The 24,316-nt window shown below is 38.9% G+C and overlaps 1 protein-coding gene across 1 annotated transcript in view; it reads left to right on the top strand.

The window, feature by feature from the left end:
• The window catches only part of ARIH1 (ariadne RBR E3 ubiquitin protein ligase 1), a 112,016-nt gene that overhangs the window by 34,239 nt on the left and 53,461 nt on the right, over positions 1–24,316 (top strand). Inside the window, exon 2 of the mRNA XM_032175957.2 lies at positions 8,840–8,907. Within this exon, the coding sequence (XP_032031848.1) occupies positions 8,840–8,907 (68 nt within the window). The remainder of the gene's footprint in view (positions 1–8,839; positions 8,908–24,316) is intronic.

Raw genomic sequence — 24,316 nt, 5'->3', positions numbered from 1 at the left:
TTTTTTTTTTTTTTTTTTTTTTTGAGACTGAGTCTTGCTCTGTTGCCCAGGCTGGGTGCAGTGGCCTGATCTCAGCTCACTGCAACCTCCGCTTCCTGGGTTCAGGTGATTCTCATGCCTCAGCCTCCCGAGTAGCTGGGACTACAGGCGTGCATCACCACTCCTGGCTAATGTTTGTATTTTTAGTAGAGACAAGTTTCATCATGTTGGTTGGCCTGGCCTTTAAGTCCTGACCTCAAGTGATCACCTGCCTCGGTCTCCCAAAGTGGTGGGATCACAGGTGTGAGCCACCACGCCTGGCCCACATTGTTCTTTTTAAAAGAACTTCACTACAGGTGCTCCAGTGCAGGCTAGATTACGTTTTTAGTTGAATACTTTGTTTTAAGTTTCATACAATAAAATTTACACTGGAGCATACAGTTCTCTGAGTTTTGATAAATGCCTAGAGTTGTGTAAACCACCACCATGGTTAATTTACAGAATAGTTTTCCCTCACCATCACCCCTTAGATTTCTTTCTACCTGATTGTTTAGTCAGACCCTCCCCCACCTTTAATATTTGGCAGCTCTGGATTTGTGCCCTATCCTTGCTTATTTATTTCTATTTATTTTCACTCATTCATTTAAGATAGGGTCTTACTCTTTTGCCCAGGCTGGAATGCGGTGATGTGATCATAGGTCACTACAGCCTTGTGCCCCTGGGCTCAAGGGATCCTACTCACCTCAGTCTCTAGAGTAGCTGGGACTACAGGCGTGTGCGTCATCATGCCTGGCTAATTTTAAAAAAATTTTTAGTAGTGGTCTTGCTTTGTTGGCCAGGCTAGTCTGAAACTCTTGGGCTCAAGCAGTCCTCCTGTCTTGGCCCCCCAAAGTGTTGGGATTACAGGTGTGACACCAATCCCCCACTCCAGCCCCACCTTTTTTTTTTCCCCCCAAAGAGAGATGGGGCCTCACTATGTTGTCCAGGCAGTGACTATTGACAGATGGGATCCTAGCACACTACATCTTTGAACTCCTTAGCTCAAGTGATCCTCCTGCCTCAGCCTCCTGAGTACCTGGAACTACAGGCATCTCCCACCTCTTCTGGCCTGAGCCCTGTAATTTTGCCTTTTCCACTGTGTCATATAAATGGAATTATAAATCAGTTTTTAAAATGGGCTTTTCTTATTGTTAGGTTTTTATATTTTTAAAAAATTGTTCTAGATACAAATTCTTCATCAGAAATGTAATTTGCAGATATCTTCTCCTAGTCTGTGGTTTATCTTGTATTTTCTTAACAGTATATTTTACTTTTGATGGATTTCAATGTATCCGTTTTCTCTAATGGATTGTGCTTTTGATGTATGTACGAACTATTTGTGTAACTTAAGGTCACAAACATTTTCTCCTTGAAGTTTTATAGTCTGATTTACATTTGGGTCTGATCCATTATTAATTTTGTATTAAATGTGAGCTAAAGTACATTTTAAAAATATGTACATCTTAATTACTCCAGTACTACCCAGCACTTTGGGAGGCCGAGGCAGGTGGATCACGAGGTCAGGAGATCGAGACCATCCTGGCTAACATGGTGAAACCCCATCTCTACTAAAAAAATTAGCCAGGCTTGGTGGTGGGTGCCTGTAGTCCCAGCTACTAGGGAGACTGAGGCAGCAGAATGACGTGAACCCAGGAGGCGGAGCTTGCAGTGAGCCGAGATCGCGCCACTGCACTCCAGCCTGGTCAACAGAGCGAGACTCTGACTCAAAAAAAAAAAAAAAAGACTTTTCCCCCATTGAATTGTTTTATCACTTTTGTAAAAGATCGCTTTTGCTGTATTTATGTGGGTCTATTTCTGGTCTCCATTCCATTCTTTTGATCTGTATATCTTTTTGCCAGTACTGTAACTTCATAGTTATGTTTTGAAATCAGGTGTTCTGTTTTAAAATTTTTCAAAATTTGGCCACTCTAGTTTCCTTGGTATTCCATATAAAATTTAGAATCACTTTGATGTTTATCCAAAAAATATTTGGAGTTTGATTGGCATTGAGTGGAATCTATAGGTCAGTTTGGGAAGAATTAACATTTTAACTATGTTATTTTCCAATCCATGAAGATGACATCTCTCTCCATTATTTAGGTCTTATTAAAATTTCTTTCATCAGTATTTTGCAGTTTTCCATGTACACGTTCTTCACATATTAAATTTATACCTATGTATTTCATGTTTTGGTGCTATTGTAAGTGGCACTTCAAATTTTTTTGATCTTCAGTTATTCATTGCTAGTATGTAAAAATATAGCTGATCTTTTCTTTCTTTCTTTTTTTTTTTACGAGATGGAGTTTTGCTCTTGTTGCCCAGGCTGGAGTGCAATGGTGCCATCTTGGCTCACTGTAACCTCCGCCTCCCGGATTCAAGTGATTCTCCTGCCTCAGTCTCCTGAGTAGCTGGGATTACAGGCGTCCACCACCATGCCCTGCTAATTTTTTGTATTTTTAGTAGAAATGGGGTTTCATCATGTTGGCCAGGCTGGTCTTGAACTCCTGACCTCAGATGATCCACATACCTCGGCCTCTCAAAGTGCTAGGATTACAGGCATGAACCACCGTGCCTGGCCCAGCTTATCTTTTTATATTGGCCTTGGACTTCACTAAACTAATTTCTTCTAGGAATTTTTTGTAGATTAATGGGATTTTCTGCATAGCCACATACATAGTCATCTGACTAGAAACAGCTTTTTTCCTTTCCAGTTTCTTTTCTTTTTCTTGCCATATTGTATTTGTAAGACTCCAGTACAGAGTTGACTAAGAGTGACTAGGCACTTGGCCTAGAAGTGCCTCTTCTAGGCACTTCTTTTTTGTTTCCTAGTTTGCTGAGAGATTTTTATAATAGTGGGTGTTGAATTTTGTCAAATGCTTTATTTATATCCTATCCTATGACTTCATTAGGCTTTAGTGTGGTAATTAAATTGAATTTTGAATGTTTAAAACCATCCCTGCAATCTTGGGACGAACCTCACTTGATTGTGGTGTAATTATCCTTTCTATATATTGCTAGATTGTATTTCCTAATATTTTGTTGAGGATTTTTGCATCTTTGTTCATATAGTAATTTTCTTGAAATGTCTGTCGGATTTTGATATCAGTATGATCTTATGGAAATTGGGACGTGGTCCCTCCTCTTCTAGTTTTTGGAAGAGTTGTGTAGATTTTTTTTTTTTTCTTCCTCAAATGATTAGTAGAATTTTCCAGTGATACCATTTTTGGTCCATGAGTTTTCTTTGTGGAAGAGAGTTAATTACATATTCAATTTGCTTAATAGCTATAGGAGCATTCGTGTTATCTGTTTCTTCTTTAGTGAGGTTTAGTAATTTGTGTCTTTAAGAAGTTGACCTGTTTTATTGAGTTGATGAATTTAATGGGCAAAGAGTTTGTAGTAGTTGCTTATCGTCCTAGGTTGAGTTTTATTAGTTTCATTGATCTTTAGCACTAGCTTTTGGTTTTGTTTCTCGCTTTCTTTTTTTTTCCTTTTTAATTTCATTGACTTCTGCTGTTTATTACTCCCTTTCTTCTGCTTGCTTTGGGTTTTTCTTTTTCTTTTTTTTCCTGAAGTGTTTGAGATCTTTCTGATTTTCTTATATAAGCATTTAATGTGATAAATTTTCCTGTAAACACTGTTATGTCCCACAACTTTGATATGTTGTATTTTCATTTTTGTCTAGTTCAAGATATTTTCTAATTTTCTTTGAGATTTCCTCTTTCAAGCTTGGATTTAGCAAAAGATGGTTTAATTTGGAAGTAGGCTGTCTACATATTCAGTGGATTACTGAGAGAGGAGTGTTGAAATCTCTTAAGTGTAATTGTGGAATCATCTATTTGATTTCTGTCGGCTTTTTCTTTATTTGAAGTTACTACTGCTAATTTTCCTTGTTCTGGAGTTTGCTTTGTCTGATAGAAATAGGGCCACTGTAGCCTTCATGTGATTAGTGTTTGCATGATACATCTTTTCCTATCTTTTTACTTTTAATCTGTATATATCAATCATTACATTGAAAACTGGGCTGTTACGGACAGCATATAGTTTTGCCCTTTTTAAAAAAAAATCTGAGCGGTTGCCCTGCCTTTTAAATGGTTTGTTTTGAACATTTACACTTGATGTTATTATTTACATGGTTAGATTTAGGCGTTTTAAAATTACTTTTCTCTTTGTTCCTCCTTTTTCTGCCTTTTGGATTACTTGAAATTTTTAAAATATTCTACTTGGTATATTTATTGGCTTTTTAAAAGCTTTTCTCTTGGTCTTACTATTTTAGTGGTTGCTCTAGGGAGTATAATCTAACTCTTGACATTCTAGTTAGGGTAAACATTTTACCTCCTCAAAGTAAAACATAGATTTTTTTCCTAGCCTCTTTATTATTACAGTTGTCATATGTGTTATGTCTATAAACATTTAACTCTTCCTACCAAGCATGATGTTACAGTTTTTTATTTCAACAGTTTTATGTTTTCAAGAATTTAAGTGGAGAAAAATAGTGTATAATATTTACCCAGGTATTCACCATTTCCGTCGCTTTTCCTTCTTTCCTGTAGTTCCAAGTTTACCCCCATATCATTTCCCTTCCACCCAAAGAATTTCTTACAGCTTTTCTTTTAGAGTAGGTGTCAATCTCAATCTCTCTCTCTCCCTCTCCCTCTCTCCCCCTCTCCCTCTCTCCTTCCCTCCCTCCCTGCCCCTCTCCCCCTCTCCCCTCCCCCATCCCCCTCCCCCTCGCCCATCCCCCTCCCCCTCCCCCTTCCTCTCCCTCTCCGCCGCCACCGAAGAGTCTTGTCTCAGGCTGGAGTGCAGTGGTGTGATCACAGCTCATTGCAGCTTCAGCCTCCTCAGCTACTGGGACTAAGACGCCACCACACCCAGCTAATTTTTTGTGGAGACGGAGCCTCACCATGTTGCTCAGACTGGTCGTGAACTCCTGGGCTAAAGTGATCCTCCTGCCTTAGCCTCCCGAAGCACTGAAATTAGAGGCATGAGCCACTGCACCTAGCCTGTTTTTTGCTTTTTTGTCTGATAATGTGTTTGTCTTCATTTCTGAACTATACTTTTAGTGAATACAGAATTCTAGCTTGATACCTTTTGATATCCTATAGGGCCCCGAGAGATTGTTTATTTTTTAAAAAATATTTCTTCTCTCTTCTGTTAAGATTGGATAATTTCTGTTGCCATATCTTCAGGTTCACTGACTCTACTGTCATCTTCTTTCTGATAGCCGGTCCAGTGAGTGAGTTCTAAAATTTTCATTTTTTTAAAAAATAGTAAACTCTTTCTTTTTTGAGAATTTCAGACTGGGCTCTGTAATCCCAGCACTTTGGGAGGCCAGGGTGGGAGGATCATTTGAGTCTAGGAGTTCGAGACCAGCTTGGGCAGTATAGGAAAACCCTGTCGCTAATAAAAATACAAAATATTAGCTGGGCATGGTGGCGCATGCCTGTAGTTCAGCTACTCAGGAGGCTGAGGTGGGAGAATCACCTGAACCAAGAGGTTGAGGCTGCAGCAAGCTGAGATTGCACCACTGCACTCCATCCTGGACAACAAAGCAAGACCTTGTCTAAAAAAAAAAAAAAAAAAAAAAAGAATTTTGGCCAGGCGCAGTGGCTCATGCCTGTAATCCCAGCACTTTGGGAGGCCAAGGTGGGTGGATCATTTGAGGTCAGGAGTTCGAGACCAGTAGAGGGGGTTTCACCCTCTCTACTAAAAATAAAGAAAATTAGCTGAGCGTGGTGGCATGCTCCTGTAATCCCAGCCACTCGGGAGGCTGAGGCAGGAGAATTGCTTGAACCCGGGAGGTGGAGGGTGCAGTGAGCCTAGATCACACTGCTGCACTCCAGCCTGAATGACAGAACAAGACTCCATCAAAAAAACAACAAAAAAGAAAATTTCACATTTCATTTGTTTTAAGGTGTTCTTTTTTTACCTAATGGATCATGGTTGTAATAACTGCGAGCCTGTAATCGCAGCACTTTGGGAGGCCGAGGTGGGCAGATCACTTGAGGTCGGGAGTTCGAGACCTGCCTGACCAACATGGAGAAACCCTGTCTCCACTAAAAATACAAAAAATTAGACGGGAATGGTGGTGCATGCCTGTAATCCCAGCTACTTGGGAGGCTGAGGCAGGAGAATTGCTTGAACCCGAGAGGCGGAGGTTGTGGGAGCCGAGATTGTGCCATTGCACTCCAGCCTGGTCAGCAAGAGTGGAACTCCATCTCGAAAAATAAAAAATATAAAATAACTGCTTTAAAAGTCTTTGATAATTGTAATATCTGGGTCATCTAGAAGTCAGCATCTGTTGATTATCTTCTGCTTTAAGAATTGGTGGGTTTTTTGTTTTTTGTATTTGCTGTGTTTGGTAGTTTAGATTCTATCGCGGACATTTTGAATATTGTATTGTGAGATTCTGAGTCCTGTTGAAATGCAGTAGAGAAAGTTTAAGATTTGTTTTAGTAGACAAATCGACCTAGTTAGTTTATACCTGCAAATTCTTTCTCGTCTTACGTAGGCAGTGGTTCCATTATCTCTTCAGTTTTCAAAGTCTTTGCCATGTTGTTTGCATTTGCCCCTCCCATTCCCACTTTGGTTGATCTAGCACTTGAGCAGTGATTTATATCCTAATTTTATTGTGAAAGCCTCCCTTACACTTCTTTGGATCTGTTCTGCATATATATAGATAGCTTACAGCTGGGCCCACAGACTTGGGGACCTACTTTTCTGTCTCTTACCATCAGTGATTTCACCTATATTCTTCAGCTCCCAGGGGCCTTCTTTATTCCCCTAGCCAGAAGCATGGAATTATAGTTTGAGTCTCCTACCCGTCGTGCCTCACATGTCAGTGAGCACATTTAGGGAGCGCTTGCCCTAACCATATTAAATAAAAATATGGTGGTGGAAACTAGGAATCTGTTTTAACAAAACTTACCATAGTTACTTTTGATAAACCAGTAACAGATTTGGGAACTTGTGGCTAGAACCAATATTTGGCACTAGCAACATCAAATTATACTCCCTCCCCTCTGTTTTTTCCCTTTTTGCAAGTTGAGGCTCTTAACAATTCCTGAAATATTTTACCCCAAGCACCCTATCCAGTGGTAGAAAATATAGTGTACTGGATGCCACAAAGTTATAGTCATGCAATTTTAGTTAATAACAGGAGACTTAAGTCTCTTGATTGATGGAGAGACTTAAGATTTAGCTTATTTTACATATAGCTAAATCTAAATTAGTGACTTTATTTCAGTTGTAGGCAAATCCTCTTGTTAAAACTTGTTTTTAATCTCTGAGAGTTCTTTTAAAAAATGTTGTAAATCACATTTCTAAGAGCTGGAGATGACAGTGTCTCTGTATTCTCTACAAATAAACATATAACTTAGGATCAGTTAAAATATTTCTTTTCACATCTTAACTCTTATAGATAGGTGGTGTCTATCAGCAGTGCTCTGTTAAACACAGATTCTTAGGGAAGTGTGGGTCCAAAGAAGTAAGGAGTACCTAGATGAGCAAAATGTACTAAGGCGAGTAAGTGAGTGTCTGTATCTTTGGCTTTTGGAGGGGAGTATGCATGTGTGTAAATTTTTCTGTAACAAATGGTACTGTTGAAAATAACTGAAATACATTTCTTTCATGATACTATTTTTATACAAGATTAAATCTGTAGCTAACTATGTTCCGTCCGCCTGTGGTGAAGTAAAGTGGTTTTAGTCCACAGAGATCTTTTTTGGAAGGTTATTTGATGTAGTAAAATTATATATGAGATAAAAATAAGCAGACCCATGTTTGAGTTCCACTTCTGCTATTGTAACTAGCTCTTGTATCTTTGAGTCAGGCCTTGCTGATTGCTTAGGCCCCATTAAAATTTTGTACACAAATAGTAAGCTCACTAGTTTTGTGGGAAATGGAGATATTTGTGACGGCATTGAATGATAAGGCAGTAAACTGGTTTTATTTCATAGTGGTAACTTCCTTGAAATAGCAGCCTAAAAGTATGCCCTGTAAACTACTATGTGGTACAGTATTTTTTCATTTTGGTTAAAGATCTCTAAAGTATCCTTCTAACTTAAAAGTGATTTGAACTCATTTGAACTATTCAGTGCATAAGGTCCAGGTGGATTGAATCCGGGGCCTGAGATCCTCCTGCCTCAGCCTCCGTGTTAGGATATCGATATTATGATTTTTTTTTTTTTTTTTTTTTGAGTCAGAGTCTTGCCCTGTTGCCCAGGCTGGAGTGCGGTGGTGTGATCTTGGCTCACTGCAACCTCCATCTCCTGGGTTCAGGTGATTCTCGTGCCTCAGCCTCCCAAGTAGCTGGGACTACAGGTGTGTACCACTACGCCCGGCTAATTTTTGTATTTTTATTAGGGACAAGTTTTGTGTTGTTGCCTAGGCTGGTCACGAACTGCTGAGCTCAAGCAGTCAGCCTGCCTTGGCCTCTCTAAGTGCTGGAATTACGGGTGTGAGCACCCTGCCTGGCTGAAATTTTCTTGATTACATTTAGTGTGCTGATGTGGCGGTCTGTTGAAATTATTATTTTTTTTGCAATTAAGACAGCGCCTGAATTACTATAGTAACTTTCTGTTTAATTTCTTTTTGGCTTATTTTGAATCCTAAAGAAACCTGACATAGTAGTGTGGCAGACTATGTTTAAATAGTCTTGATCTTATCATTAAAATGTATTTCCTTAGAGGAATAAAGAAATAACTCTAGGGATGGAAATTTGGGTGGAGTATTATGGAAATTTAACTTCAACCTAGGAGTTCACTAAATGTCAATGAAGTGCTATTACCTTAAAATGACTTTTTTTCCCCTCCTTCTTTAGAATCCAGCAACTATCACAAGAATACTCCTTAGCCACTTCAATTGGGATAAAGAGAAGCTAATGGAAAGGTAAGGAACTATATTGTCAGCTTTGTACTTAGAAGTAACACAGAAAGCCTACTGAACCGAATTTACAAGAATCAAGTAAGGGAATTGATTAATATACCAGTATGTGGACAAACCAGTGTGCAACTAGTGACTGCTTTAATTTCTTGTATTCCCCTTTTGTAAATTTTGCAATAAATTTAGTGTTAGGGAATTCAGGCTTAATGTTTCTTTTTATTTGGGAGTATGTGTGTTTGGGGGTGGTGCTTCAGTATGTTCTACATATATCCTCTTGGGTACCAAGAACTGAAAGCAGGTAGAGAAAAAAAGCACCTGATAACATTCTTGGAGTACATGAATAAGATCCTCCTTTAATTACTTAAAAAGATTTCTTGCTCAGCCGGGCGTGGTGGCTCACGCCTGTAATCCCAGCACTTTGGGAGGCTGAGGCAGGCGGAACACGAGGTCGGGAGATTGAGACCACCCTGGCCAACATGCTGAAGCCCCGTCTCTACTAAAAAGACAAAAATTAGGCCGGGCGCGGTGGCTCACGCTTGTAATCCTAGCACTTTGGGAGGCCGAGGCGGGCGGATCACGAGGCCAGGAGATCGAGACCACGATGAAACCCCGTCTGTACTAAAAATACAAAAAATTAGCCGGGCGTGGTGGCGGGCGCCTGTAGTCCCAGCTACTCGCAGAGGCTGAGGCGGAAGAATGGCGTGAACCCGGGAGGTGGAGCTTGCAGTCAGCCGAGATCGCTCCACTGCACTCCAGCACTTCGGGAGCCCGAGGCCGGCGGATCACGAGGTCAGGAGATTTTGAGACCACGATGAAACCCCGTCTCTACTAAAAGTACAAAAAAATTAGCCTAGGCGACAGAGGAGCAAGACTCCATCTCAAAAAAAAAAAAAAAAAAAAAATTCTTGCTCATAAACCTTTAACCTGTTATTAGTAACATTTATTCAGTAGAAACAAAATTGAGAAGTTGCTTAGGTTTTTCTGGCCACCAGACCAGGTGCTTGGACTGGTTCTCTGGTTTCAGGGCAGGATTCTATTCCACTGGGTTTTAAAAAATATTTTCTTTCTGAAAATCTTTATAGTTTTAAAAGAGAAGAAATTAGTGGGACTGCAGAATGACAGTATTAATGTCATTCTTAATCTTGTTCTGCTCTTTAGATTGGAAATTTATTTGAATGGAAATTTGGGACACTTGTTAATGGTGGTAGGTTGACAACTTATATTTACTTCGTTATCAATTCTAAATTTAATAAAAAATTAAAACTAGTTGTTAGGAACTGAGAACCCATATATTATAGAAATAAATGGAAAGTATTTCCCATTTGATTTTAAAATTCAGAGAGTACTTTATAAAACATAAATAATACCGAGAATATCACCCCATTTCATACACCTTGCATCTATTAAATTACATTGTAAATAATATCTATTGTTACTGTTAAATTACAGTTTAATAGTAACAATAATAACTATCAATTTTTGAGCCCTCTATCAAGCATTTTATTTTATCCTCCTGATAGCTTTATGAGGCTAGAAACTATTACCCCATTTAATGTGGAAACTAAGGTTTGAAGCTTAAATTTTTTATCTAAGTTTTGTACACAAGGCGTTAACACTAAAACACAGGTTTGTTGGACTTCAAAACTTCTGTCTTAAACACATGCTATAGGCCGGGCGTGGTGGCTCATCTCTGTAATCCCAGCAGTATGGGAGGCCGAGGCGGGCAGATCACAAGTTCAAGAGATCGAGGCCATCCTGGCCAACATGGTGAAACCCTGTGTCTACTAAAAATACAAAAATTAGTTGTGCGTGGTGGTGTGTACCTGTAGTCCCAGCTGCTTGGGAGGTTGAGGCAGGAGAATTGCTTGAACCCGGGAGGCAGAGGTTGCAGTGAGCCGAAATCACGCCACTGCATTCCAGCTGGCAACAGAGCGAGACTCCATCTCAAAACAAACACATACTTTATAAAGCTTTCCCATGGTTCATGAAGGATAACATGTTCAACTAGTTTGATTTTTCTTTTTATGCATTCTGACCGTGTTTTTTTTTTGTTTTGTTTGTTTTGTTTTGTTTTGTTTTGTTTTTGAGACGTAGTTTTGCTCTTGTTGCCCAGGCGGGAGTGCAGTGGCGTGACCTCGGCTCACCACAACCTCCACCTCCTGGGTTCAAGCGATTCTGCTGTCTCAGCCTCTCAAGTAACTGGGATTATAGGCGCCCTCCACCACGCCTGGCTAATTTTTGTATTTTTATTAGAAACGGGATTTCTCAGTGTTGGTCAGGCTGGTCTCGAACTCCCAACCTCAGGTGATCTGCCCGCCTCAGCCTACCAAAGTGCTGGGATTACAGTTGTGAGCCACTGTGCCCAGCCCTGACCATATTTTTTGACATCAGTGGTGTTTCTTAATTTTGGTAACATTTACTTTCAGGTTTTTTTATTTGATGACACCTCTACTAGGAGAAAGAGTTTTTATCGTTTACTTGTGAAACTCTAATGAATTAACACTGATTTACTCAGAGTTTCTCTCATATTAATGTATTTCTCCAAGACATTCTGAATTTTGTCCTATAACACTGCTGAAAATATTTTTCCATTAAATATTGTACTTAATGTTTATGTACTATTGGATTTAATGTTGTACTAAATTTTGTACTTAATATGGGAACTGTAGCTTCTGCTCAGTTTTTCTGAGAACCTTAAACTGCTCTAAAAAAATAGGTGGTAAGTGTGAATTTAAATTAAAAGGAGGTTTCTGGGAAACTTCTGAGTATGTGAACGTTTCAGTTTCTCCTTGTAGTTTCTGTAGATAAGCTATTGGGTACCTAAAAGATTTATAATTCAGTCTTTAAATAGTGTCTTTAAAATCAATATGCAATATCTTTTTGTCTCATTTAATGATTTTCACATTATATTTTATGTTGTCTGCTGTTAGCACTGCCACACTTTTTTTTTTCTTTTAAAGCATTTGACTGATGTATCTTTTCCATTTTTTAAACATTCAACCTTTCTGGGTTTTCGGAGTATCTTTTGTAAATACCATATAGGTGCTGTTTAAAAAAATCTGAATGAAAACACTATTATCTTTTAATACTCGAGATTAACATGTTCATGTTTTATAATTAATGTTTAGATTAAATTACTGTCATTTTAAGTTGTGCTTTATATTTATTATGTTTTCTGTTCACTTATTCTGTTGGCCTCATCAGATTTTCCTTTTTCTCGAATAATTTCAAATTTATATATGTATTCTATTTCAGTTTTTCTAGTCACTTTTACAATTTGTACATGCCTACTTTAAACTATATAAAAGTTTATAACAATATTTACTTGAAGTTTTAATCCATCCTCTGTACAAGACAAAAACTGTAGCATAAATTTTTTTCTTTGTCCTTTCCTTTTCTCTATCAGCTTGGTAAGCTGATGTTTGCATTTTTCTTTTTTCTTTTCTTTTTAAGACAGAGTCTCACTCTGTCACCCAGGCTGGAGTGCAGCGGTGAGATCATGGCTCACTACAGCCTTGACCTCCTGGGCTCAAGCAATCCTTCCATTTCAGCACCCCCAGTAGCTGGGACCACAGGCACGCACCAGCATACCTAGCTAGTTTCTGTACTTTTTTTGTAGAGATAGGGTTTCACCATGTTGCCCAGGCTGGTCTCAAACTTCTGGACCCAAGCAATCCTTTCACCTTGAACTCCCAAAATGCTGGAATTACAGACATGAGCCACTGTGCTCAGTTGATATTTGAATTTTTTATTTGATTGTAACTGTTTTTACTATGTATGTATTTAATACCCTCCCCCCGTTTTCTGGCTAATTCCCTTTTTGCATACCACTATTTTTTTTTCTAAATACACTGTTTTTCCTCTACAATATATCCTATAATATAAATTGTTTCATATCTGACAAACTTTAAGTCCTATAATAGAAAGTCAATATACTGAAACTTACTGTAATATTTCTGGATGTGAGTTTTGAAAACATAAACAGTTGGGCCCTTTAAGTCTGACAATTCATATTTTTGGTTTTGGAAATTCTTAGCTGTTATTTGTTCAGCATACCTTTTCTCCGTTCTCTTGATGCTTTCTGGAATTCCTGGATCCATGTTGAAACTTGTGGATCTCTTTCCATGTCTTCTAACTTTTTTTTTATTAAGACGGAGTCTTGCCTCTGTCAGCCAGGCTGGAGTGAGTGCAAGTGGTGCCATCTCGGCTCACTGCAACCTCTGCCTTCTGAGTTCAAGGGATCCTCCTGCCTTAGCCTCCTGAGTAGCTGGGGTTACAGGCACCCACCACCATGCCTGGCTAATTTTTGTATTTTTAGTAGAGAGAGGCTTTCACCATGTTGGCCAGGCTGGTCTCAAACTCCTGTCCTCAGGTGATCTGCCCCTCTCCATCTCCCAAAGTGCTGGGGTTACAGGCATGAGTCATTGCATGCAGCATGTCTTCTAACTTTCTAAAAAATATTTCTTCTGTATTCATCTCCTCACCCTCAACACTTGGGCAAGTGCCAGTGACTGTACTCATCTTTGTTTTTGACTTTGTTCTATGAAAATTCCTCAGTTTATCTTGCTTTTCTTCCTGCATCCATTCTGCTTTATAGTCGTATTGAATTGTTTATTCAACAGTATCCATCTTATTCCTGTTAATAACTTTGTTCTTGTTTTGTGGGTACAATTTTTGCTTTATCTCTTGGTTTATTCTTACATTAAAATAATTAAAATTAAATAATGAGAATACAAATACGAGATGTGGCTGAAAAGGTACAGGGAAATTTATAGTCTTAAGGGTTTTTATTAGAAAAAGAAAATGAGGTAAAAAACTGGGCTGTGCACCATAGCTCACACCTGTAATCCCAGCACATTGTGAGGCCAGGGAAGGCGGCTCACATGAGGCCAGGAGTTTGAGACCAGCCTGGCCTACGTGGTGAAACCCCATCTTTACTAAAAACACAAAAGTTAGCCAGGCATGGTGGTGGACACCTGTTGTTCCAGCTATGCAGGACGTGGAAGCTGAGGCACGAAAATGGCTTGAACCCGGGAGGCGGAGGTTGTGGTGAGCTGAGATTGTGCCATTGCACTACAGCCTGGGCAACGGAGTGAGACTCTGTCTCAAAAAAAGAAAAAAACAAGAGAATGAGGTAAAAAAAAAAAAAAAAAAAAAAACCAAACCTTTGAAACAGGAAGTTAGAAAAATAAACCCAAAGAAAGTAGAAAAGATATTTAAGATAAAATTAGATATTAATGAACTAGAGAGCAACAACAACAACAAAAAAGATAAAGATCTTTGACATGAATTTTCTGGAAGATAAGCGACAGACTGGGAGAAAATATTTGCAAAAGACACATGTAACAAAGGACCTGTCCGAAATATACAAAGAACTCTTAAAACTCAACAGTAAGAAAATAATCTGATTAAAAAATGGGCCAAAGAGCTTAACAGACACCTCACCAAAGAAGTTATACAGGTGGCAAATAAATGAAAAGATGCTCCATGTCCTATGCCATCAGGGAAATGCAAATTAAAACAACATTGAAATACCAGTACATACCTATTAGAATGGCCAAAATCAAAATACTGACTACCAAATGTGGACTAGGATGTGGAGCGGTAGGAACTCTCATTCATTTCTCGTGGGAATGCAAAATGGTACAGCCACAAAATGGAAGACAGCGTGGCAGATTCTTAAAAAACAAAATGTACACTTACTATGTAACTCAGCGATCAACACTTCTTTATAACTACCCAAATGAGCTGAAAACTGTGTCCACACAAAAACCTGTACATGGATGTTCATAGCAGCTTTATTCATAATTGCCAAAACTTGGAAGCAACCAAGATGTCTTTCAGTAGATGAAAGGATGAGTAAACTGTGGTACATCCAGAAGTGGAATATTATTCCGTGCTAAAGAAATGAGCTATCAAACCATGAAAAACCGTGGAGGGACTTTAAATGCATATTATTAAATGAAATAAGCCAATCTGCAATGGCTGCATACTGTACGATTCCACCTATGTGACACTCTGGAAAAGGCAGAACTATGAAGACAATGAAAAGATCAGTGGTTGCCAGGGGTTAGTGAAGAGGAAGGGATGAATAGTCAACAGCACAGTTTTTTTTTTAGGGGGTGGGTGGGGGCCTAAACTATTTTGTATGATACTATAATGGTGGATACATATCATTATGCATTTGTCCTGACCCATAGAGTGTACAGCATCAAATAAGAACCCTTAGGTAAACTACAGACTTTGGGTAACAATGATGTGTTAATGTAGGTTCATCGAATGTACCACTCTGTGTGGGATGTTGATAGGGAGGCTATGTGTGTGTGTTAGGGCAGGGTTATATGGGAGCTGTAGCTTCTGCATACGTTTGCTGTGAACCTTAAACTGCTCTAAAAAAAATAGTTTTTTTTTCTTTTAAAGGGGGAAATAAACCGTTGGCAAATGTGTTGGGGGAGGGGGAGAAGACACAACATTGAGAACAATAAGGCATAGTTAGAGGTAGGAAAAATACCGTGTGCTACTTTTACATACCTTTTTTTGTCTTTTTTTTTTTTTTTGAGATGGAGTCTCACTCTTTCGCCCAGGCTGGAGTGCAGTGGCGCAATCTCGGCTCACTGCAAGCTCTGCCTCCCAGGTTCACGCCATTCTTCTACCTCAGCCTCCCGAGTAGCTGGGACTACAGGTGCCTGCCACCATGCCCAGTGATTTTTTTTGTATTTTTAGTAGAGACGAGTTTCACCCTGTTAGCTAAGATGGTCTCGATCTCCTGACCTCGTGATTCGCCCACCTCGGCCTCCCAAAGTGCTGGGATTACAGGTGTGAGCCACTGTGCCCGGCCCTTTTTTTTTTTTTTTTTTTGAGATGGAGTCTTGCTCTGTCGCCCAGGCTGGAGTGCAATGGTGCAATCTCCACTCACTGCAACCTTTGCCTCCCGGTTCAAGCGATTCTCTCACTTCAGCCTCCTGAGTAGCTTAGATTACAGGCGTTCGCCACCATGCCTAGCTAATTTTTGTATTTTTTGGTAGAGACAGGGTTTTGCCATGTTGGCCAGGCTGGTCTGGAACTCTGACCTCAAGTGATCCGCCCACCTTGGCCTTCCAGAGTGCTGTGTGAGCCACTGCGCCGGCCCAAGCTGGCCCACTTTTACATATATTTGAAAGCTTAGAAATGGAAATTACCTAAATTGTCCCTCAAGAAGAAGTAGAAAAATAGAGTAAACCCATAACCAGAAAAATATGGTGAATATAGTAAAAGATTCCACTCCTTCCCCAAAAAGTACTGGATGATTTTATGGGTAAGTTCTGTCTAATAAATGTTCAAGGAACTGCCAGTTCCTGTAGAAAATTATCTCCAAACATTGAAAATGGTAGGACATCATTAATTCATGTTAGCCAGATCAGAATAACCCAGTTCCAAAATTCGACAAAGACAGTATGAGAAAATGATACTTATAAACATAGCTGTTGAATTTATAAATAAAATAATGATTGAATCAATGACTCTTAGTAGGATTTCTTTTTTTTTCCTTTTGAGACAGGTTCTCACTCTGTCACCCAGGCTAGAGTGCAGTGGTGCGATCTCAGCTCACTGCAACCTCCGCCTCCCAGGTTCAAATGATTCTCCCACCTTAGCCTCCCAAGTATCTGGAACTACAGGTGCGTGCCACCATATCTGGCTAGTTTTTTTCTTTATTTTTAGTAGAGATGGAGTTTCACCATGTTGGCCAGGCTGGTCTCGAACTCCTGAACTCAAGTGATCTGCCCGCCTCAGCCTCCCAAAGCGCTGGGATTATAGGCATGAGCCAATTGAGTAGGATTTCTCCTAAGAATGCAAGAATAGATCATCATCGGGGGAAAATTTTTTCGTTTATAACATTTACAACATTAACAGATTTATGAAGATAAAGCATAACCATAATAAATGTCAGTTATGCATTTTAATAAAATTGTGCATTAACATATGATTTAGTGAAAACTAGATTCTTAGCAAACTGAGAAAGTGATTTCTCAGATTAAAGGTATCAACTAAAATCTACAATAAAATTATACTTAATTTTGAAGCATCAGAAACATGCCCATTGTAATCAAACAAGGATTATGGCTGTCACCACCATTTGAATGTATTGGAAGTTCTGATAAACAACATAATACATGGAAAATTAAATAAGTGGCATAAAGACTAGAAAGGAAGATAAATTATATGTAAAGTATATAATCTAGGAAACCCAGAAGAATCGACTGATAAACTATTAAAGTGATTGCTCATTAAAATCACCTGAGAAGTGAAAAAAACACACAGTGCCCAGTCCCTTTCCATTACTTCTTCCTTCAGTTCCCTTGGAAAATGAAAAGAAACACGGAATGTAAGTAGCTGTAGCTTCGGTGACTCCTGTGTTCCTCCACATTCTTTTTTTTTTTCTCAATTTTTTTGTAGAAGCAGGGTCTCACTATGTTGTCCAGACTGGTCTCAAACTCCTAGACACAAGCGATCCTCTCACCTCAGCCCCACAGAGTGCTGGGACTGCAAGCGTGAGCCACCACGTTCAATCTCCACATTTTTTGCATATAAAAATTGAGGTTACCCATATGGTAATCCTGTAGGTATTTAGTGTCCTAGGAATTGTAAGAAAAGGTAGGCAATATACCTACCTTTAGTCTACATATAGCCCATAAGGTTTGTAACATCGTGTTTTTTAAAAATCATGCTTCCTAATGGGTAACACTGAATGTATTGAAGTATCATTTCTCCTTATTTCGATATATTTAAAGATAAATCTTATCCTAGTTAAAATTGTGAAATATTTTAAAATTTTCTTCTCCTTTGTCATTTCCATATACCAGCTGTATTAATATTTCTTTCTATTTTTTTCATTAGTAAGCCATGGTCCCTGCCCTGGAGGGAGGAGCTCATGGTCCCCTGAGGGCAATAGAGGTATAAATAGATCCTTGCCAGTTATTCCTCTTGTTTGCCCCATGCCTCTTAGTCTGTAGTTTAAACAAATATGTACTGACCCTAAAAATGAATGTGATTTTTTCTTTTTAAAAATAAATTTTGGGGCAGGTACAGTGGTTCAACCCTGCAATTCTAGTGACTCAGGAGGCTTAGGTTAGAGGGTCACTTGAAACCAGGAGTTCCAGACCAGCCTGGGCAACACAGTGAGACTCCGCCTTTAAAAAGAAGTAGGAAACTTAGCTGGGTATGGTAGTGTGTGCCTGCAGTGCTGCCTACCAGCGAGGCTGAGGTGGGAGTCTCACTACAGTGCAGAGACTGCAGTGAACCTTGATCTTGCACTCCAACCTGGGCGGCAGAGGAAGACCCTGACTCTTAAAAAATTAAATAAGATAAATTTTGGGCAAAGGTCGGAGCTGGTGGAGAAAGGACACCTTTAACTTTATGGTCTTTCTTTTATCCATTATAGCAGTTTTCCAGACCACTGCCATTTTGTTTTACTGTCTAATGCTCTTTTTTTTTTAATCTCTGCAGATTAATTTCTCTTCTGTTTTACAAACTAAATGGAATTTTCTGTAATTACTGATTTCTTTCCATGCCTCTCCAGATGAAGCACAGCAAAGCAGAAAATCAGAAATACAGCAACAACCGTTATCTGTCAAGTCTTCCATCTGGTTTTGATACTATCGTGATTTTTGTGGGATATTGCCTCCATTATTTGATCTGTCATATCTTGAACCTTTTCCTCCTTTCCTGGTATATCAGTCAGGATTTTTCATTATAAACAAACTTTAAGAAGTTAAAAGTGAAATAGGCATTAAAGATTGAGAATCTTAGGTGTGAAGGCTGTGCAGTCAGGAAAATGCCAAAATCACAATGTCAAACTATTTTAGTGGAGGCACTGTTGCTGCTGCCACTGGGCACAGGTATCACTGCTGATAACATCAATATTGGGCATATGACACCAAAACTAATACCTCTGCAACCTCTGAAAGCTGGATATCTCCTTACTCCTTTGATAGATTACCTCATTGAACCTTCTTTGAGTGCTGAGTTTTTGATAAATTGTTTGTCTCCCTGCTCTTGCCTGGGAGGAATTCTCACCTGAAGAGATGGGAAAGTGAATTGTGTCCTCTGTTTACCTTGCTAGCTTCTTTTTATCTCCGTATCCTTATGTCTGTTCTCATATTACACTTTAGTAGTACAAAACTTTTGTGATAGTCACCAAATTCATTTTTCTGCTGCCTCAGCTTTGCAATTGTGTTTTGACCCAGGGCTTCTGTTTACTGTGCAGCTCTAGGGAGCATCTTTGGAATTGTACTGTCATTGGCCCAGGCCTGACTTGCGTTTCTTACTGTCTTTTTTCCTAATTTTCCTTCAAAACTCAAGTTAACCTTTTCTTCTGAGACAGTTTTTCTTATTTCTCAAGATCTACCTGCTTTTCACCGTATTATTTGATTTAGTATCTTACCACTTCTATTTGAGGTTCTTAGTGCAGAAACTATCTTATTTATCTTGTATTCCGACACATAATGCAGTTTCTAATATATAGCCATTGTTTACTAAGTATTTTAATTAAATCCAGCCATTTATAGGTTTTCTTTTCTGTAATAGAATTTTATTGAAATTATGACATGAATGTAAATCAGGTTTCATTTTGGGAGCTTTTAGAAACACAGCATCAACAATGGAGCTACTTTTAAGTTGATAACAAGTAAAAAAAAAAAAAGGTATCTTTCCTGCAGCTCAGATTTTTTGTAGGTCTATTATAATAACATTTAAAAACTCATTTCAGTTGATAGTATGGTAGTATATAGGGTAAATGCTAATGAATTAACTGGTGTGTTTGAGGTGGGATGAAATATAGGTGGTTGAAAACCTTTAACCACCTGTAAAACCTAAGGTTAAGTTTTCAACCACCTATAAAACTTAATTATACTTGGACAGGTATAATTAAAGAATCCTGAAGAAGGATTTCAGTCTTTCCTGGACTCTGTTACAAATAGCTTTTCACTTTTCATTCTGAAGCATTAATACCCATTTAATGGATAGATACTAGCGTTAATACTTGGATGTGATTATGATAACATGGAACTTTTTTTTTTTTTTTTTTTTTTTTTTTTTTTTTTTTTGAGACGGAGTCTCGCTCTTTCACCCAGGCTGGAGTGCAGTGGCGCGATCTCGGCTCACTGCAGGCTCCGCCCCCCGGGGTTCACGCCATTCTCCTGCCTCAGCCTCCCTTGTAGCTGGGACTACAGGCGCCTGCCACCTCGCCCGGCTAATTTTTTTGTATTTTTAGTAGAGACGGGGTTTCACTGTGTTAGCCAGGATGGTCTCGATCTCCTGACCTCGTGATCCGCCCGCCTCGGCCTCCCAAAGTGCTGGGATTACAGGCGTGAGCCACGGCGCCCGGCCAGCATGGAACTTTTTGTAGCCACATTATTAATAATATATAATTTCATAATTAGCCTCAGGGATGGTGAAAGTAAATTTGATTTTTCAGAAACCTTGCCTTTTTGATGACATTTATCACTATTCTACAATATAGTGAAATTTTTCCTGTTTAAACAATCCAGGGCCGGGCACAATGGCTCATGCTTGTGATCCCAGAACTTTAGCTGACTGTGGCAGGAAGATCGCTTGAGCGTAGGAGTTTGAGACTAGCCTGGACAACATAGGGAGACCCCCATCTCTACGAAAAAATAAAAAATTAGCTGGGTGTGGTGGTGCACACCTATAGTCCCAGCTACTCAGAAGGCTGAGGCAGGAGGATTGCTGGAGCCCAGGAGGGTGGAGCTGTGATCTGTGATCATGTCACTGTACTCCAGCCTGAGTGACCAAGTGAAACCCTGTCTCAGACATAAAACAATTCACATATTATTGAGGAGAGTAGTGAAGGGCAAGAGGCAAATGTACGGCTGGGCGTGGTGGCTCATGCCTGTAATCCCAGCACTTTGGGAGGCCGAGGTGGGCGGATCATGAGGTCAGGAGATCGAGACCATCCTGGCTAACACGGTGAAACCCCGTCTCTACTAAAAATACAAAAAAATTAGCTGGGCGTGGTGATTGGCGCCTGTAGTCCCAGCTACTCAGGAGGCTGAGGCAGGAGAATGGTGTGAACCTGGGAGGCGGAGCTTGCAGTGAGCCAAGACCCACCACTGCACTCCAGCCTGGGTGACACAGCGAGACTCCGTCTCAAGAAAAAAAAAAAAAAAAGCAAATGTACTATCTCATTATAGTACAGTGATTAAGAACACAGAATTCTTGCTCCCCTTATCTCACTATCTCACCTAGACTGGAGTGCAATGGCGTGATCACAGCTGATTGCATCCTTGAACTCTGGGGCTCAAACTGATCCTCTCACCTCAGCCTCCCTAGTGGGTAGGACTGTGCACCACAACACCTAGCAAATTTTTTGTAGAGATGGGACCTAACTTTGTTGACCACACTGGTCTGGAACTCCTGGACTCAAGCAATCCTTCTCTCTTGGCCTGAGCCACTGCACCCTGCCAGGAGTTTTGTAAATATTAGCTATGTTTAAGACATTGAGCAGGAGCTTGGTGATGAGGAGTTACACACAACAGTGTATCATACAATAGACCTCCATGGTATGTAGAGATAAGTTTTTATGGCTCCATGGTACTTAGAGATAAATTTTTATTTTTGACTTAGGTGGGAAAGGATTTAGTAATGAGGTGTGGCATTTGATTGGACAATGAAGGGCAGAAGTGATATGGGAACCTGGGTATTTAAGGCTCAGAAAACAAAACCAAGTGGGGCACAAAGTTTAAGGAATATATGTTGAACAATTTAAGATTGAATGTCTGGAGTATGTGAAGAATAGAGGGGAAATGGTTGGAAATGTTTAATGCACGTTATAAGGGCCTTGAGTTTTAAGTAAGTGAATTTGGAATTTTTCTGTGTTTATTGGGAAGCCCTTGAACGTTGTTTTATGGAGAAATAATGATGGAAAAGCATTATTTCAGAAAAAAAATCTAGTAATAAATGAGCTATTTTAACTATCCAGGTAAAAGGAAAATATCGTCCTGACTTACAGTAGTGACAGCTAAATTGATAGCAGAGGGTAGATGGAAGAGAAGTAAAATTAGTTTTAACTGAGACAAAATATAGGAGACTCTGGGAAACTTCTGGTAATTTTGACCATTCCTTTCACTAAATACGCTAGAAGAGGCTAGGTGAAATATTGAAACATGTTTGAAAAGTAAGATTATCAAATAATTAGTAAGATAGGAAATAGAGGTTCAAGGTTGAGAGTTTGGGAATCAAGAGAACTTTAGAGAAACAAGCTTCCAGTCCTTGTTGCCCTAGCAGTATATGCTGATCCAGAAGAGGTAGCTAAGAGACTTAGCTGTGAGTTTTGTTTGCCCTTTGGTTAGTAGAGGGGAAAGCTGGAATATTAGGTCTACTAAGAGCGAAAATTGAATACACTAGCTCCTTAAAGACTGAAGATGAACTTCATGTCTTTTGGGTAGTCCAGAAAACCTTAAACCTTGAGCTTGGGTTAAGATAGCCCCCGTATATAACAGAAACACGTAAATCTTCTCTAGGGAAATAACATTATTTAAGACTTAAACTATTTTCTCAAATTATTTTTCTAATTAAAACATAACAACCTGGAACTTAAGATACTGGAATTGTCAGACCTAGACCAAAATGAGTATGCTATCACCAGGGAGCTATCATTCAGATTTGGAAAAAAATCAGAATTTTTATAACTAAACAAAATAAGCAAAATTAACTTGGTGAGAGATAGTTTAACAGCAGACTGGACAAAGCTGAAGAGAGTTTAGTGTATTTGAAAATCAAACAATGATCCAGAATTAAGTATATCCATTAAAAGATGGAAAATACAGAAGAGGTTAAGAAATAAAGAGTATATAATGAGAAGGTCTCATTGAGTTTTAGAAAGAGAGGAGAGAATGTGGCAGAGGCAATATTTTAAGATAAAATGACTGAGAATTTTCCAGATTGGTAAAAGACCCAAATGTCATAGATTCAAGAAACATAACAGTTCCCATGTGTGATAGCTACTTGTTTCATTGATCCTAAGATACACAGTTTTTCACATTTTAACATCTGAAATCTGGATGCATCTTTCAATTAATAGCACCTTACAGTCCAACAAGATTGAAATTTTGACTCGTGAAAAATTTTCCATGTCAACTTCTGTTAAGATCATGAAATTTCAACACGAAAGCATTCTAGATTTTATGAAATACGGTAAAAGGAAATCCACATTTATTTATTTTTATTTATTTATTTATTTAGTTTTTGAAACACAGTTTCATTCTGTTGTCCAGGCTGGAGTGCAGTGGCACAGTCTGAGCTCAGTGCAACTTGCACCTCCCGGGTTCAAGGGATTCTAGGCCCTCAGCCTTCTGAGTACCTGGGATTACAGGCACGAGCCACTAGGCCTGGTTAACTTTAGTATTTTTAGTGGAGATGGGGTTTCGCCACGTTGCCCAGGCTGGTCTCGAACTCCTGACCTCAGGTGGTCTGCCTGCCTCAGCCTCCCAAAGTGCTGGGATGATAGGCATGAGCCACCGCACCTAGCCAGAAATCCACATTTAAAAACATCTTAGTAAAACTACAAAATCAGCAAAAATGAAAAATCTAAAGCAATGAGATACAAGAAAGGCTGCTTTCAAAAGAGTGAAAGTATAGGTATAATAATATTCTAGAGCACAGCTCAACAGCGACAATGAAAGTGATAGTAAGATGATACCTCAATCTTTTGAAAGAAAATAAACCTTACCTAGAATACTATATTCATGGAAAATACATTCATAAACAGTGTGTTTTAATTAATATAAATGGTTTTATGTTGTACCTAGCTTTTGTATCTTTTTAAAGCCAACCAACATTTTGTTCTGCCAGTGTTGACTGAAGTTTGAAATACTCATAATTGTTATTTAAGCAACTATTTGTCTGTTGAAGGGAAAAATCTTGCAGAATGTTGTACTCTGGAATTTATAACCTTAAATACATAATGAGCTAAGCATTCATCTTAAAAGTCTCAAGTAATAAGCTAGAGGTCTCAAGTTAGGAAAAGAACGACAAAATAAATATAAGGAAAATACAAGGAAAGAAGTAAAGAACAGAATATAATAAAATAGAAAACATGCAGTAGAAGGGATCAAGAAGCCATAAGATTTTTTTTTTTTTTTTAAGACTGATAACGTTGACACTTCGATGAGGTTAGGAAAAAGAACCTAAATAACCAATATCAGGAATGAAAAAAGTATCACTAGAATCTTGTGGATGGTTAAAAAAAACTCTTAAAATTATGGACAACTGTTCAAACTTGATAGACGAAATGGGTAGATTCCTAGAAATAGGCAATTTCCCAAAACTGACATAAGAAATAGTAAACCTGTATCCTTATTAACGATAAAGAAATGAAATCCATAATTTAAATGTTTTTATAAAGAAAAGTTGAAGTTCA

The sequence above is a fragment of the Hylobates moloch genome, unplaced genomic scaffold, assembly GCF_009828535.3.
Source record: "Hylobates moloch isolate HMO894 unplaced genomic scaffold, HMol_V3 SCAFFOLD_14, whole genome shotgun sequence".
NCBI classification, from domain to species: domain Eukaryota; kingdom Metazoa; phylum Chordata; class Mammalia; order Primates; family Hylobatidae; genus Hylobates; species Hylobates moloch.
The sequence above is the reverse complement of the archived record's forward strand: the minus strand, read 5'-3'. Positions and strand labels throughout refer to the sequence as shown.